At 41.1% G+C, this 17,717-nt stretch overlaps 1 protein-coding gene across 1 annotated transcript in view; it reads right to left on the reverse strand.

Annotated features, from left to right (window-relative positions):
- Nucleotides 1–12,628: 12,628 nt before the first annotated feature.
- spon1a (spondin 1a) overlaps nt 12,629–17,717 on the reverse strand; it is a 62,173-nt gene continuing 57,084 nt past the window's right edge. Inside the window, exons 12-16 of the mRNA XM_062386864.1 lie at nt 15,362–15,532; nt 15,106–15,273; nt 14,668–14,832; nt 13,657–13,923; nt 12,629–13,530 (exon numbers count right to left, since the gene is read on the reverse strand). Of these exons, the coding sequence (XP_062242848.1) occupies nt 13,367–13,530; nt 13,657–13,923; nt 14,668–14,832; nt 15,106–15,273; nt 15,362–15,532 (935 nt within the window). The 3' untranslated portion in view covers nt 12,629–13,366. The remainder of the gene's footprint in view (nt 13,531–13,656; nt 13,924–14,667; nt 14,833–15,105; nt 15,274–15,361; nt 15,533–17,717) is intronic.

Here is a 17,717-nt window from a genome sequence, read left to right on the forward strand (position 1 = left end):
CCACGAGGCGCTGGGGAACGTCGGTGCTCTGCTTATAATTATTGCAATTTGAATCACTTGAAAAACACTAGTCACAACAGTCTGTGGACGACTCCCCGATGTCCCATATTTGGTCATGGCACATTATAGCAAAAAATTATTACTATTATTAACACAAGAAACAATGGAGCTGTCATGACCATGGTTGGATGAAACAACCGCGGGATGAATAAAAGCTTCTCTCAATATTTGAGAGAGAAGATGCTTGACAGCTGTCATTTTGTCTTGTTAATACCTAATAAAACACACGATAATAATATACAAGATATTACAAATGCTGTAAAATGCAATAAAGGTGTAACACTCTGTAGAAGGATGGCTGCACATCTCACTAGTGAGTAAGGGCACTTGTTAACCACACATAATCATTTTGAAATGTTGTGTTTGTAGCAGCCTTCCACTGATTGTCCCTGAGTGATATCGTTACCCTGAGGGCAGTTACCGGCCTGAACGATGTAACAACAATCTTTTCTGTTAGTCCGACAGATTCCCAGAGTGTCGGCAGGTTAACTAAATCCTAGTGAGACAGTACTGCAAGTAGTCTTAGGGGAGCAGAGACCAGTTAAGGTCCACTGTTGTGTGTCTGTGTCTGTGTGTGTGTTTGTGTGTATAATGCATGTTTTTCTGGAATCAAATTATACAGAACATACAGTGCCCCCCTTGGGGACATTAAGACATCTCATTTTTGTGACTGTGTTACCGTGTCAGTAATAATTTATCAGATGGAATCTGTGAGGCAGGAGGAGTGTAATTGCACATGTGTCCCCGGGATCCAGTGCGATGAGGGATACACGACAAACTGCCTGAATGCTCCAGACACGACACTGGTGCAAATAAGGGACACACAATTCTCTGGAAGATGTGATAGTAATAAATATTTGATGTGTTCATCATCAAAAAAGATGAACTCAATCAGCTTTTCATGGGAACTTTACGCCAGAATGTGTTATTGTGTACTAAATGAACAAGATGCTTCTTTAATAGTATATTTTGACACGGCTGTTGTGTAATGTTTTTATCTTTTCAGGCTCAGTGTGATTATCCCAGGATTTCAGTTGTCAGATCGACGTACTCCTCCATCTTCCTTCCATCAATCTGCTGCGGCTTCCACCAGATCAAGGTAGGGCTGAACTGCACCAAACCACCAACTACCAATCTCAGGGAGTCAGTGATGATGCCCCCACCCCCAACTCTCTGCCTCCCCTCCACCCCACCCTCCCCCCTAAGATGGTTTGTTGCCTTGGTAACAGTGCAAGTACCTCCACAGCTCTTGTGTCTCCCGTTATGGCTGTCGGCTTCCATTCTTGGGTGGAGGGATTGATCACGATTCTGCTCACCAAGTGTCGAATCAGAGTGGCACTGGTGCAGAACAGCCGGTGATGGCCTGAACTGAGAGCGACTACCTGCTTCTGCCCTCGACACGACCGCATGTGAGGCAAAGCCTGAGGAATCCACGGACTCACAGGGTGGAAAATGTGTTCCATCCACATGGAAATGGGTCGAGTGGACACGAGGGATACAGCTGACTGGTCTCTTTTAATGTTAAGTTAAAAATTCATGTTTTATTTTCTGTTTTAACATTAAGATACAAATTTTCCAGACGGAGACAAACAGCATATCAAATGAGCATGCTCCAGTGAGTTGATCTTTTGGAAAGGCTGCTGTCTTCTGGCGCCAAAAACTGTGCATGACTGAGGATCTACTGATTAACAGTGATTATTTTTTGGCTCCTGTAACTGCTGGATTGCTTAGCAACACAGTAGTAAGCTAATTAAGAAAGGCTGTGTTTGGGGGATGTCAATGAAACACAATGTTCTCATATGATAACAGTGCCAGTAAAAGCTTAAAGATGCAAATAACCATAGCAAACAGCAGATCTGTGTTCACCAACAGGAAAATAAAAGCATAAAAAAAAGCATCTCATCACTGTGCTACTTGGATAACATGATGTAAATTAATCATGTCTCTCATCTTTCTCTGTTCCTTAAAGGGATAGTTCACCCAAAAATGAATATTCACTCATTATACTCACCACTATGGAGGGGTGGGTGACACTTTTGTAATTTTCAGGGGTAACAGCATTGCAGCCAAATCCTATACAATTAGTGTAAATGGCACAAAACAACAGAAAACAACCACCATGAAATGCCTCCATACTGCTCCTGTGGTGTCATCCAAGTTTCTGTAAGCACCGACATTCAACTTCAACTTGAAACTGCGTCATTTACACCGTCTTTCTTGCCTAAATGTCTGCTGTGATCCTCCTTGGAGCGTTTGGATCACAGCAGACATTTAGGCTAGAAAAACCGGGGGTTTTGTGGACTCTTCACCCCAGACCCTTCCACGGCATAGTGGTGAGTAGATAATGAGTGAATTTTCATTTTTGGGTGAACTATCCCTTTAAGGTGGGCATATACTCACACCTCACGCTGTTGAGAAAATCGTCTGAGATGGAAGACGAAAGTTAACAACATGTGTGCTCACAGACACACGTTGCCGCTGGCTCCTCTGGACCAGCTCTTTACTGTTCTTGTCTAAGAAGAAGTCAACATTTGTTTGCTAACAAGGGAGAAATATGCTGCCTTGATCATTGGTGTCATTCTGTGTTGAAACCCCTAAAATGCTTCGGTGGTTTCGAAGATGAGGACATTTTGGTTTTCACAGAAAAAAGCAAACTACTGTCTGATTGCAGCACTGTAAGAACCCCAATTCTCTTCCTCTTCCTCTTTCCTTCAGGCCAATTGCTTCCAGCCATAAAGTACATTGACTACCTTTGTGTTTTGCCATTTCATGCATTTCGGAAAATCTGCTCTCCAGCTTTACAGCTTTATTTCGCTCAATACTCCTGCTTAACTGACTGCACACCAGCAACGAGGTGTTATACATGCCTCATCATGGAAGCCTCACTGTGGTGGTGATGATATTCAGGGGCCACTCGCTGCTTCTGGTGATTACACTTGTAAAAGCAGCTTTCAACACTATTTGTCATAAAGACAGAACGCTCAGTTGTTGGGATTGAGCCGCACGTTTCCAGCGCGCTCAGAAGATGCTACGAGTCTGAATAATTCATTCCATCAATTCTATGGAAACCTCCGGATCTGACACTGTGGTCTGTGCCTACATTAAGTTTCCCTCACGCCTCATTTACATCTGCACACTCTAATTATCATCACAAAATACTTCCACGAGACAGACAATTCAAAGCTTCCCTTTGCGTGTGTGATATTTAACATAAAATGAACTTGCATCCTTCTGTTTTTTTCTGCCACTGCATCGCCAAAGATTCGTCTGCACATCATCGTACTGTTCATTGAAAACGGTGCGGCCATCAATAATGCACTAACATTTTGTGACATTTCTCAAATTGTTCCTCTTTAATGAATAGTGTGAATTTGTGGTAATGTATTCAATGCATCTAGATTTACAGTTTTTTCTTCACCCAGTTGCTGTATCTTTGAAGCTGCTTATTCTGAATATGAAAAACATAACAAACACTTGCTGCATAAACATGCATTTGTTATGCAAGTCGACAATATCAAATAAAAATAGCCTGGATCTATTTGGTGAAAGGGAATACAACTAGAGACAAATAAATAAGGAATAAACAGGATTTAAAGAAGTGAGAGTGGTGCTGCCTGCAATAATGAAATCCTTTGGGGCGAGAGAGAGAGCGAGAGAGAGCGAGAGAGAGAGAGAGAGACAGAGAGAGAGAGAGAGAGAGAGAGAGAGCGACAGCGAGAGAGAGAGATTGAATGGTGTGATAAAACATTAGCAGGAACCATTACAGGCTCTACCGTTGCTCAGGGAGCCGTTAGCTTGTATAAACAGGTCATTCCTCCACTGAGCTTTGCTCATTGATTCACAGATATTCTTTCTCTGCTCCCACTGTTCCCACTAACTGAGCACACAGTCCTGCCGGCTCTAAAGTGCACATCGACACTGCCAAAAATATTGTGGCTGACCCTCTGTCGAATGATTTCAATCTTTGCATTGAATTCTTTGTGCTCAAGCATTGAGTGTGTTTTTATTAGCGCATGTTATAGCTATTGAAGACGATCAGTTCGTAAAATAAGTATCCCCTGGTGAGGATGATGTAAGTTGTTAAGAGCTTCCTTACTGCTGCAACCATAAAACCATCACAACACACTTCTATATCTGAGGCCATTTCCTGAATGTTTCTTTAAACCTCCAGCGCAGTAAAGCAAACAGGAAGGTTAGATGATTTAAACATATTGCAAGATACAGGTTATTGCAGGTGCTGGTTTAAAAACCATGAATTGAGGTGATCCCATCCCCCCCCATACACACACATATGTTAGTGTGTTATGTTCCTTTTACCGAGTGTAACCACAGATGGGAGCTTGAATTGTTGAATGCCTGCGAGAAAGGAAGTGGGTTAGTGAGACAGCGAAAATTCACTTTGCCGCTATTTACAATACAATACAATAATGCATGAAAGGAGTACAGCGTCTTAAGATGCAGTTTCTGTACTAAGTACACCTGTGTAAGTATGTACTTTATTTATATTGCACTTTTACAAAACAATAATGTCACAAGGAGTATAAAAAATGTAAGAAATAAAAATAATTAAATTGAAATATTCAATAACAAGCCTAAATAAGCAGTTTCAACACAAAAGCTCAGTCTCATATTGTTTTAAATCTAAGTCACCGTAAAACCAAGAAGACTCTAGAGACTTGAAGGTAAGTGGGTCTGGGCTAGAGCTCTAATGTCGGCAGGACCCTGACCATATAGGGCTCTATGGGTAAACACAATGGCTTTGAACTGGATTCTGATGAGCAATTACAAACTGTAGCTGTGTCCTAATTCAGAGGCCGCCACCTTCACAGGCTGCATTTGAAGACTGATTGAATCACAGAAGCACAATTAGACCGTCTCATTTCTGGGGCACCTTCAGATGCCTCCGACAAACGCATCCTTTTATGTTTGAGCAACAAAGGCTCCAACAGGTGGATCCTTCTGACACCGCTCCCATCCCAGCAACCATTGCGCTTCAGTTGAGAATTTTTATTTCAAGCAGATAAAAGCCAAGCGATGAGACCAAAAACGTTAAAATGCTAACACTTTTAAATGTATCAGACTTCAACTCAATCGAACACTTTACTGTTCACATGTACAAAGTGTGCTCATCAAGTCCAACTGCAGCCCTGTTGCTAGGCGACAGTGGTAAGGGCGTGACAAGCTAGTGATGCCAATCACAGAAATCCTCCGTAGACCTGACCTTCTTATTTCAATTCGTACTTCACAGGATATCTTAGTTAGGGTTAGCATGCTAGCTTTTTTTTAATTTTCAAGATAATTTCGTATTTTCACATTTCGCATCACCTCGCCACCTCTCAGAAGAATTAGATTGAACCCGGGTATAGCAGCGATGCTACTGAACTTTATTGCTCCTCTAACAACAAAGCATCCTGGCAGGGTTTCCTACGGACCCTGCTAGCAAACTGAAGCTGTGTGCTTTTGATTCATACGTGAAATAACGCAGAGCCGCCAACCTTTTAGATTTCAAATGTCATTGATTCACCTGCATTAGCATAGATGCTATTCGGATATTATGGGTTATTCACTTTGGTAACTGCAACAATAGCATTGGTCTGTATAAGATCTCAATAATGTTATTATAATAACTACCCCGGGGAAACGTTTTGTCTCGTCTGTTTTCATCGACGACTACTGATGACGTGTCAGGTTTTTGCGACGACTACTGCTGATGTAACAGGTTCTTGAAGGGCTGTTCCAATTCGTAGGGGGAGATTTCAACCACCACCTCTTGTGTCTCCGTTTCAAGGGGCAAGATAATCCTCGAAAACAAGGGGCCAAGGGGTGAAATGGGATTGGGCCTTCGAACCTTCAAACAGACAACATGGAATAAATCCATTTGGTCTATGCCAGTTTTTGCATTGTCCTTTATAACTATCATTTCAGGGGTGTTCAAAGTGAACACAATCTTGACTAGATACATATTGTCCAAATACAGTATTTAAATAAAATAACATTAGCATTGACAGATTATATTTGGTAGTGGCTAGATGTTGTTGTATTCGAGAGCAGGTGTTTCTACATTATTTGTAATATGTGTGCATGTCAGCACCATTTTGACTAAAATGTGATGCAATTCTGTGTTTTTCTGTTTTTAGCAGTTTGGAAGTACAGAAGTGACAGCAGCCTCACAGACATGCCAGAGTGATACATCCTGAAGTGGTGCACACAGGGAGTGTGAACTGGATTTTTGGAGCATGTCGGTCTGGCATGTGCCAACATCTTTAGAAGAGGGAAGCAGAGCAGCTCTGACATCACCTTCGGGTCTCAGCTCTTGGCAACACTGAATCGAATACCAGAGGATTACCGGCAGAATAAATTAGCTCACAATCAACCTTATATCTTCAGATATCCTTTTGTATCGCACTCACCCACGGAAATAATTAACTCTGCCGAGGAGGTCATGCTTTGTGTCTGATAGTCCGCGGAGTATCTCGAAAGTTGTGTACAGACTTCCATGAAATTCAGTAGACAGACAGTCCTTGGGCAAAAGAATAATTGATTCCATTTTGGTGTCGATCTGGATCTGGGATTTCTGTCTTAAGACAATAACCCTCTTTTAGCCATGACTATCAAATCTGTTGTTTTCAGCCCCAAATCGAACAGATAAACGGACATTAATCCAAATCCTGAGGGCACGTGTCCAGGTTTAGCAAACTTTTAAGGCCAATATTAAAAAAATCTGAATGCAGTCTTAAAGGGATAGTTCAAAGAAAATGCCCTCATTATCTACTCACCACTATGCTGATGGAGGACTGGGTGAAGTGTTTGGGTCAACAAACCACTTCTGGAGTCTCAGGGGTAAAAAGTGTTGCAGCCAAATCCAATAGAACAACAGAAAAAAACACAACCTGCCTCCATACTGCTTGTTTGGTGTCATCCAAGTGTCCGTAAGCCCTGACATTCATATAAGACAAGAAACGGCCTCATTTACATGTTTTTAGCTTAAATGTCCGCTGATATCTTCCTACAAGGTGCATTCACAGACCCTCAGACGCACCATCGTGTGGCTACGGCCGCTAGCTTAGGAATTTCCAATGTACTTTTACGCTTAAAAAACTGTATTAATTACCTAACTTTGAGTATTATTTGAACGTCGGGGATTACAGACACTTGGATGACACCACAAAGCAGTATGGAGGCAGGTTATGTTTTTCTGTTATTTTAGTAAGTCTGAAGAAGAGGTCGCCGGGTTCTTCAATTGTATCGAATTTGGCAGCAACCCCTGAAACTCCAGAAGTGTTTTGTAGACTCAAACACTTCACCCAACCTTCCATCAGCAAAGTGGTGACTATCCCTTTGAGTTAGACAATTTTCCAGTGTTGGCGGAGCTCTTTTACTCTTGTTGTGTCTCGTAATTACCCAATTTTATGTTTTTAATACTTTGGCTAACAGCGATGAGAAAAGAGACGAGAACAAATGGGAGTGTGATGCTGGGTTTCTCTGTGATTCACTGCGAGACAGAGCAATCTGGATGGAGAAATTGAAGGAATCAAACTATCCTGTGGGAGCAGAGGGTTCACATTCTCTCAGAGTGTAGCCATACAAATACTGTGTACGCACAGACATATGGATATATATATATATATATATATATATAATATAATATATAACAGTGAGCTGCAGTGAGGATAAAGTCAAAACAAATATGGTCTGTTTAATTAGAAACCACAGTGGATCACAGAGAGTCATCTCTAAAGAAAACAGCAGAGCTTTAATTACTGTAATGTAACACACAGCAGCAGTATATTTTAATGAACATTATACTGCACCATGATCTGCTGCTCAATATATTCAGGGCTGATATTGCACATTTTTTTATAACCATAATAGAAATCCTGGTATCTTTTAGAGTCAATATATACAAGACTTTCAACATTCTTAATGTGGCTTGAGGCTACAGGTCCAAATGCTTGGGAGCTTAATTTGAATTTGGAGTTGAAACTACACGGTTTGTTGTCAACCCCTCTACATCCTCTAGAAGATGACGAACAGCAACACTAGACCCGACATTAAGCCCCCCCGCAGAGAACACTGATCTTATTTTGAGGATGATTATCGACACTCAGCAGAGAAAATCCAGTGTTTGGCTCGAGGTGGACTCCGACTCTGTACATGAGAGGATTGTCTGAACGGCAGAGGAGTCATTGAGAAATGTGCGAGCTATGCCTTTAAAGATCATATGGTAATTTACAAGTTTGAACTATTGGGATGGCTGTGTTGTCATGGTAACAATGAGATCCTAAAGCAGGATTGTAACACTGCAACGCGCTCACAGTTGCTATCTTGTGTGGCACGGGAGTACAAGCCCCATGTAGCCCCTTAAACATGTTATGAATATTCAATATATTGATTAATTTGTTTTAAACAGATATAAAAGTAATTGGATGAGTGTGCATTTGCTAACTTCTATTTATTCTGGCAGTGAACTTAAATATAATGTTCTACATAGTTTTATAGGGTGTGTTTCTGTGTCAGTGCAGAAGAAATCTCAACATCTCACCACACTGAACCCGTAAGCTAATAAAGATTCTCACACGCAAAGTGTGAAAAACCATCTGCTTACATGTGTTTTCAACCTGGATGAATTTAGGATCTCACAAAGGCAAAGGTATTAGAGTAAATCCAGAGGAGCTGCAGGGATAAGTAATGTGGGATTAAAAGCCTCAACTATTTAGCATACTGTATATGACGGCAATTTTACATAATTCAATGCTGTGTCTAGTCATTTGTTCTGTCACCAACTGCAGCTTTAATTCACAATGATAATTAGGCTCTGCAGAAGCCACATAGTGAGACATAGCCTTACCGTACAATACCAGGCAATTTCAGATTACTGCTCGGCAAATCCCTGCAAAATGTGTTTCCCCAGCAACAGCAAGATAACATGACAGGACAATCGTCGAGTGCCATCACTGTGAAGAGGTTTTACCACTGTTTTACCGTCACTTGACAGAGAGGGTTAAATTAGATAAAGAGAGAGAAATATGAGCAGGACAATGCAGAATGGCCATTTCAGTTTGAAAATTAAACATACACATAATGTAGGAGCCGGATAATGAGCTATACCCTCAGGGAGGCTGCCTCCACACAGAAAAACCCAGGGGCTGCTGTACACACTATAATTGTTTAGTCAACGAAATATTCAGAATTTGCTTTAAAGCTAACTGTCGCTTCATAAATTCCTCCTATTCCAAAGCGGAACAGGTAAAAATGCAAGGACATTGATTGCTGCAGTGGTGTATAAATTTGTGGAAAAGAGCCTTTGCTGGTCTGACCACTGTATTGATTTCCCCTCTGAGGTTTATTAGTTTATGAAATCCTATATTTCCTCTGTTTCTCTGTCCAGGCTGCAGAAGTGCCTGTGAGGCCAATAAAAAAGGAAGCTATTCTGTATTGTATATGTATGTTAAGAAAATAAACAATAAAAACCTGGATGGCTGTCCAAATGGTTTTTATTTGTCCCTTCTTTTTGTACGTTTGGTCAATTATACAGACTGACCCTCTCCCATTCAGACAGCCCCCAGAGGAAAATCAAACCAGAGCAGCAAGGATTTTCCACCTCTATTACCCACCATCCTACTTTTATTGTGCGTTTCCCTCTCACGCCTCACCGCCTTCACAAAGCTAAACAAAAAGTCAGCTGTCAAAATAACAGGTAGCACCAATTGTCCACCTCTACATAACCAAAACCCCCACGTTCTTATCCACAATCATCAAATGTGACAGACGATTGTTTAAACCAAGAATTACAGCTCGTCACATCATGAGACAGATGTCAAAGCAGTGTGGGACCTGTCATCAACAATAGAGACACTTTGTTTTAATAGACAAGGATTCAGCAGAAAAGTTGAGTGTCATTTACATGTATATTATCATGTAGATTACCAAGGCGGGAAAGGGGCAATTATGTTAAACCAAATTCCTGAATTGCTTCGTGATGATATTAGGTAATAGTTGTATAATCGTGCTGATCATTGGACTTCATGTAACAGTGCTTGCGTTAAACGAAGAAATGGTGGACAGGTTAATACACTGATATAAATTTGCAGAGGATAAGGTCATCTGAAAAAACTAAAAGTTAAATATATCAAATATCACCTCTGCCCATTAAGTTAAAAATCCCACAAATATTCTTGTATGCGATATAAACACATTAATATTAAATTTTGTTATTTTTCAGATTTAGATTCAAAACTATCACAGAGTTCCTTCCCCCTCCATTTTGTCACGTGAAGTGAAAACCCAACAGCAAATTCTATGTAAGGGATTGCTGTTAAATACCATCTCAACATCTGATCAATGTATTTCCCTTATGTAACCTTCACATTAGATAATGAACACTTCACATATTTTGAAATAAAATGAAGGTTTGTAGCTCCTGTAAAGGGTTAACACATTCAGAAATTAGGAACAGTGTATTGGGGTGGGGGTGTTACAACGTGAGGTGGGGTACACCCTGTACAGGTCGCTAGTCTGTCACAAGCTAAAACCCCAGTATGTTTCAGTGACAACATACAATGTGTTTCCTTGTGGGTTCACCTCAAGCATCTCTGAGGACACAATGAAGCTTGAATCACCGCCTTGTGGTTTTAAACCTCTCAAATCTCTCCTTCTGGTCCTGAGTTATGGCGTCAAATGGCAGTCGCAGGAATATTTCTGCTGAACATTATGATGCCATAGTGAAGTTGATCTGAAACAGTTTGGATATAATGTGTAATCACGTCACTATTTGTATCTATCTGAGTTAGAGTAATGAATTAAATGTAAATAAAGATGGTTGGCGAGGCTCCACTTACTCTCACTGTACAAAATGAAGGCATATTGAAAGACTATCAACGTGACAAGGGCCAGAAAACAAAAACGTGGGAGAAATTGTCTCAGTGTGATCCTTAATTATAATGTGTTAAAGAAGTCAGTGAGAGACACGACAGCCGGACGGTACACAGACGCCAAACAGCCCAAAACATAATGGCGCCAGCCAAGGCTTTCACCAGCATGGAGTTCTTATCATGGTCTTCAAAATGGAGTCGTCTTTCCTCCTCCTGGTATAGTTGGTTTTGCACTCGCTACTACGCCGATGGAGGGATGGGTGAAGTGTTTGAGTCCACAACACACCTTTGGAGTTTCAGGGGTAAACAGCGTTGCTGCCAAACCCACAACACTTGAAGTAAATGGCGACTGATTCTTCGAACATAAAAGAAAAAGTGTGGTGTCATCCAAGTGTCCGTTATCCCCGACATTCAATTCAACTCAAAATGGCTTCATTTACACATCCTCTGGAACCACATTCCTGAGTGGATCACAGTGGACATTTAGGCCAAAAATATTTAAGGTGTGTATATCATTTATGTATTTTATATATTATTGGAGGGTTGTAGTTGCCTAATAGCCTGTATTCGATTTATTACTCTGAGTAACCGAAACCTTGATGAGAAACAGGTTCAATGAGGAATCTTAGGGTTCGGCACAGTGCCCCCCCCAAAAAAAATATAAATATTCATCACCGTGGCCACAGACAGAGGAAGCTCATTATAATATCAGAGAGACGTGGAGGGTCTACTTGCATAACTGCATCTCTGAGATGTTTTTTCCAGTCTGATCTTTAGAGCTGCAGCTGGTCTACACAACTGCTCTGCACTCGACTGGATGAGGTCCAGAGGGGTTTCCAGTGAGATTACACCAGCAGATAAACAAACACACGTCCTTCGTCCATTCCTTTTTTATTTTAAACCCAGGCAGCTCGCATCACGGTCTCCACAGGTACTTTGAGTTTGAACTGCCCAGTCGAGTCTGTAATAACCGCCCTCTCGTCATGTTTCCATATCCTGTGAGCGTGTTGTCAGCTTCCCCCATGTGTACTTGTGTTGGCATGGAAACAAAAATGGCATTGTGACAAAAGTATTGGATTTTTCACCCTTGTCCCCTGAGCTCCACGGTGAGGAGAGAGTGACACTGACCCCTCCCCCACGTTTTACACCAGAGAGGAGGGTGGGTGGGGGTCAGTTAGATCCTTTCATGCTTTCAGTCAGCGCATTAATAAAACCCTCAATGATCTGTAGACTGTGTGAATTCGAAGTGTGTTAATCACCTCTGGCAGTTTTCCAGTATCATTAAAATCCCAGATCATCACGAATCAATCTCATATTTCGGGAATGTCTCTTCCATTGGGCACACTGCCCCCTTGTGGCTGTTGTCTATCAATGCAGAGAGATACAGGAGCAAGTGGAACGAGAAGGCAAAGGTTTGAAGGCCGTTACTGCCATCTAGTGGCAGTGAGAGTGAAAACCATCAAATTTTACTTTATTCATTCTTTCATTTTTTCTCATCTTAACACTTTTTTATTCCTGCATCTCCATAGCTGTGTGATCTTTTCAAATGTTTCCTATACGGTCAACTTTTCATTTTTAACTTATAAAGCACCTTGTAACTGTGTTATGAAGGGAGCTATTTAAATAAATGGTTGTATTTGATTATCATTTTTACCCCCCCCCCCCCCCCCCGGAATAAGAACGACATATCCAGGTAACAAGTTGTCACATTTACTTTTATTGTAAAGGTGATATTATTCCAAAATATTAATATGTTAGAGGAACAGAGATAAAGAAAAGGAAGAAAAGACATCTATAAAACATCGACACGAGACTTTGGTAAGAATCTTGGGGCACATTCTTATCAAAAGATTCCACGTGAAAAAAATCAAAAAAGAACTAATAGTGCTCGAAATCATATATCGTACAATTTGATCACGGTGAGTGTACTTGTACAACAGTATAGCTGGGTATAAAGTCAACTGGGCGTTTTGTGTCCTAGAAACAACTGAACGATTGAAGGCATAGAAAACACTGGAATGGTCGGGCATCTGTGCTTTAAAGTCTGGAAAATACTGTACTACTGAGGGATACAACACGCTTTATATTATCATTAAATCAATTTATAGTTCTTTATCATATTGTTCAAGATATATTCATTTTACCACAACAAGTTTACAGTAATCTTGCAAAAGAGTTGTATGTGTATCAGAGCTCCTTTGAAAGCACAGAACAATCAGCAGAGTGAAAACCCAGAGGGATCTTTAAACTCATTTCTCTTGACGAGGACTTATCTCAGCTCTGGATTTAACCGATACAGATTGGAGTACGTGAGTTTCAGCCCTAAACAAAGTGCATTGGATCATTGTATAATGGTGTGCCATGCCTCGCCCTGTAGCCAGCCCCCCCCCACATCAGGCCCACCGTCCACACCAACCCTGATCCCCTACTCCTTCCTAGCAGGGGTGCACGTTACAAGCCCTGATCTCCTTCCTGTCCTTGCAGCTGGTCAGCTGGGCCGTCTTAAACCTCTGCTTCACTGTCATGAGCCGTTCCTGAATACCGCCGCCGCACAGCTTGGTGCATTCTGTCCAACTCGACCACGGCCTCATTTTACAACCTACACATGAATATCAGCAAAAAGGAAAGAAGAAAATGTCAGATTAATGTGTGCTTCTCTCTGATTTAAAATGAAAATAATGTCTGTGGTGTTTAAGTTCTGACTGAAATGAGAGTGGATACGGACCTGGATGATCAGAGGTGGTCTCGACTCGGCCCTGTTTGCTCCTCCTCTTCTCACGCTGTTCCTTGCGTTGCTTCTTCTCGTCGCTGTTAGCTTGTCCTCGGCTGCACTTCCTGATCTTACACTTCTTCCTCTGGATAGTTTCCTGACACGAGTCTCCTCCAAACTGTGGCTCCAGCTTCAAGATGCGTGTGCGGATGGTATGACCCTTCCCACAGGACTTGTTGCACTCGGACCAGTCGGTCCACTCCGACATGACGCAGTCTATGGCTGGGGAGGCAGACACGGACAGGAAGAGATTGTGGCAGAGTAGAAACTGACATAGGGGCTGTAATTGATGATATGGTTGGAGACGAAGTGAAGACAAAGTAATTTGTAAAATATTATGTATTATTATGATATATTAGAATTGTTATATAACATTATATATGAATCCATGTGTAGGGAATATGTGTATTATCTTGTAGTGTATTGTAGCACCACAGAGAAAACTCCTTTTGTCAGCTCCACATAGTGCGACTTATTTACACATAACCACGAGCTTCACCAACTCAAACACTGACATGAAGAAAACCTTATATTCAGATTCTACGGATTGACACAGTTTATCATATAATATCCATTCTAGAGATGATAACAGTCTATCCAAACCAAAACTGGACTGATTCTGAGATGCAGGTAAAAAAATCAAAACAATTTTATTTTAACAAAAGCATACAGAATGAGTTTTTTTTATTTAGATTTGATAAAAAGTAGTTGAATGCTACAGGAATTTTTAATTCGATCCAAAGACGTTAATTCTGCACATGGACTCACTGGTCATCTTCACCAGCCATATCTGCATCACTGTCATTTAGCTACACAGCACAGTGGCCGTGTCTCCCTTTCCCTTACCTATATGTGTGTGTGCATCAAGACACCACTTTGCATAATAACGCTGAGATTACCATTCATTTACATGCATTTACATACATTCAGCATGAGGTCGTGTTGATTGGGCCGTTTACTACTTACGACACTCTGGCAGCATGCACTTCTCCACCTGTTCTAGATCCTCCGTGCACTCGCCCAGTTCCACGGGGGACTTGAGCACGCGCAGTCTCGTCCTCAGCCCCTTGCCACACGTCACACTGCAGTCGCTCCAGTCAGACCATGGAGTCAGCATGCAGGGGATTGTGTCTGTAGAGCAGGAGTCGCTCAGTGAAACACACATACAGCCAATTACAGGTAACATGATGGGGTCATATCAGTGTAACACATCTAGATTAACAGGAAATGGATCAGGTCAAGTGTGTGCCTAAATTTACCGGCGGTAAGAAGAATATGCATGTTCTCCTTGACTTCGGAGAGTTTACAATAACACAACTTTGTCTCGACTTTACTACTTTGCTTTACAGGACTGTTGTCAGTAGTGTCAGGAGAGTTGTGCTCCTGAAAAATGCTCCTACTCACGACATTCTGGCATCATGCAGTTCTCCACCTCGAGCACCTCTGCCCCACAGATGGAACCATCTTGAGGAGGCATCTTCACCCTGCGCTCTCTCCTCTTCTTGCCGAGACCACAAGTGGCACTGCAGACGTCCCACTCGCCCCACTCTGTGACCAGGCAACTGCTGGGAGCTGAGGTCAAAAGAGGGAGGCATGGGTCAATGCCGTCTACATTAGATCTATAGCATTAAACTGTGTCCCTGCAGAGGAGACAACCTACAGCATTCCTCATTGACCACGCAGTTGTCAGTTTCGTCTGTGGGCAGCGTGCAGAGTGAGCCGTCATCGGGAAACTGTTTGACGTAACGCTCCCTGGAATGTGTGCCCATTCCGCAGGACAAGCTGCACGGGGACCAGCTGAGCCACTCGGACATCATGCAGGTGGACGAATCTAAAGAGGCAAAGGTCAAAGGGAACGATGTCAGCAAACAAGAAACATTCGGTTGACTGACGAAGGGATTTAAAGGCACAGGAAACTCCTCATTGATCTGAATTTGTGTGAATTACCTCCAACAAGGAAGTCATGTTTATGTCTGCGTTAGTTGTAGAGTAGGATTACGTCCAAACGACTCGACTGATTTCTACGATGTTTTTTTGCAGATGAGGGGGCAGGTCAACGTGATTATTGTCACTTTCTTTAGTTTTGCAAGATGTGGACTGATATTTATTTGGAGTAGATCTCCCAAATATAGTACATTTGGTTAGTTATTACGATGAGGTCAATCCAGCTGCATTGGACTGATTTCAGTTCAGTTTGTTCAGAACTAACCCGAGTGTAATTTTAAGTCAATGACTGTGAGACTTCTCTGTTACCTTTATAAAATGTGCCCATGTTGTGTTTTACCATAGCAGCTTACAAAATGAAATGTTGCTCATAACTATTTATGTTTTTAGTCGTTTTTTGATGGTTTTCTGAAACGTGACATGATTGCCACAGTAAACCACATGAATATGAATCAAGAAACTATAAAATTTAAGATCCATATGATAATGAATTACCTTTTGATTTATCGTTTTACACCTACGACATTCTTTTCTCTTCCAGAACTATAAAGGATGCTCCGCTTAATGTTATAGATGTAGGTTTAGGCTTAAACACACACCTCAGTGACTAAGGTTTCTTGTGTCATTATATGGACCTCTGCGTTTTATTTGACTGTATAATAAAATGTAGAGGCTCATTTGAAAAAGAACAAAAGGTCAAGTAGGGACGCAGGTTCTGCTCAATAAATTAAACTGAAAACAGTGGCTGTAGTGTTTGATCTGAGGGCACAAGGAACCAAACGTTATAATTAACAGTAAAATGAATTGTCTCAGCGAATTTTCTGGAAAGAAATCTGGTTTCTGTTATGCTGTTGATGCTGAGAAAGCTTTTCTAGCTGCGCGTTAGCCATGTACATAAAAAAACACAGTGTCAGTTTGAAAAATACAATGGATTTGTCGAATGACTGCATCAGATCTTTCCTTGCACAGATCAGTATAGTAAACAACATTGTCATTCCAATCCACTGCTTTAATTATTCCACTACATTCAAAGTGAATTAGCACTTCCTTTATGCTCGTATGAGCATAAAGGAAGTGTATATATATATATATATATATATATACTATGGACTGTTTAAGTTGTCTGTGATGCCTTATTGCAAATCTTTATTTGTTACTATTAACATGTTTCTTATCACCATATGTTTGATCTTGATCAAAACCACTCTCACAGCTACAAGACGGCAGGAATGCAGTTAATGTAGGCTCATTAAAAATGCCCAGGTTCCGGGGCACAAACACAAACAGATTTTCTTTCTTGTCAGCATAAATGTAGGGAACAGACGGGGAAGGGGGAAAAAAGAAAAAGTCTTAGATGTTGGGGGATTATCTGATTTCATTTACGCCTGTTATCTTAGATAAGGGAACACATGCAACTGATGAATCGCTGCCAGCTCTTCTCCACATTCCTCTCTAGCTCAACCTGCACGAATGATGATAGTGTAGTCATACATTTTTATCCAAGCTTAGACAACGAAACAGATTAAGTGATTTCTCTTTGAAAAGAAAGTTTTATTGGTAATGCAGGAAGTTGCTGCTGCTTTATCGAACCAATAATCAGTAGTTGATTGAGGCTCAACATTTACAGTTTAACAATAAATTTAATCATAAATAATCCCAAACAAAACACAGATATATGGAAAGTGAATTTAACAAATAAACATGAAGGCTGAAATTGATATGAATGTAAAAGGCTCATATTGAGTGACTTTATGAGCCGACTGATTTACGGTCAGGCACTAATATTATCATTAAAATGGTATGGCTTTGGTTCAGGAGCTACAGTGGTTGCTTACCTAAGTGTAAGGTCGTACCTCAAAGTGCCTCTGATGGTTTGACAATCATTGAGTGAGTGATCGTGACTTTGAGCACAAAGCCCTTTGAGTGGTCGATTAGAGTGAAGTGCTGCATAATTGCAGTCCATTTATCATTTTGAGACAAAATGGGATCCAACAGCACATCCAAAACTATGTCATGATTTTACCATTATTGAAACGGTCTAACAACATTCTGCAGACAGCAGTCGAACAAAT

The sequence above is a fragment of the Platichthys flesus genome, chromosome 1, assembly GCF_949316205.1.
Source record: "Platichthys flesus chromosome 1, fPlaFle2.1, whole genome shotgun sequence".
NCBI lineage: Eukaryota > Metazoa > Chordata > Actinopteri > Pleuronectiformes > Pleuronectidae > Platichthys > Platichthys flesus.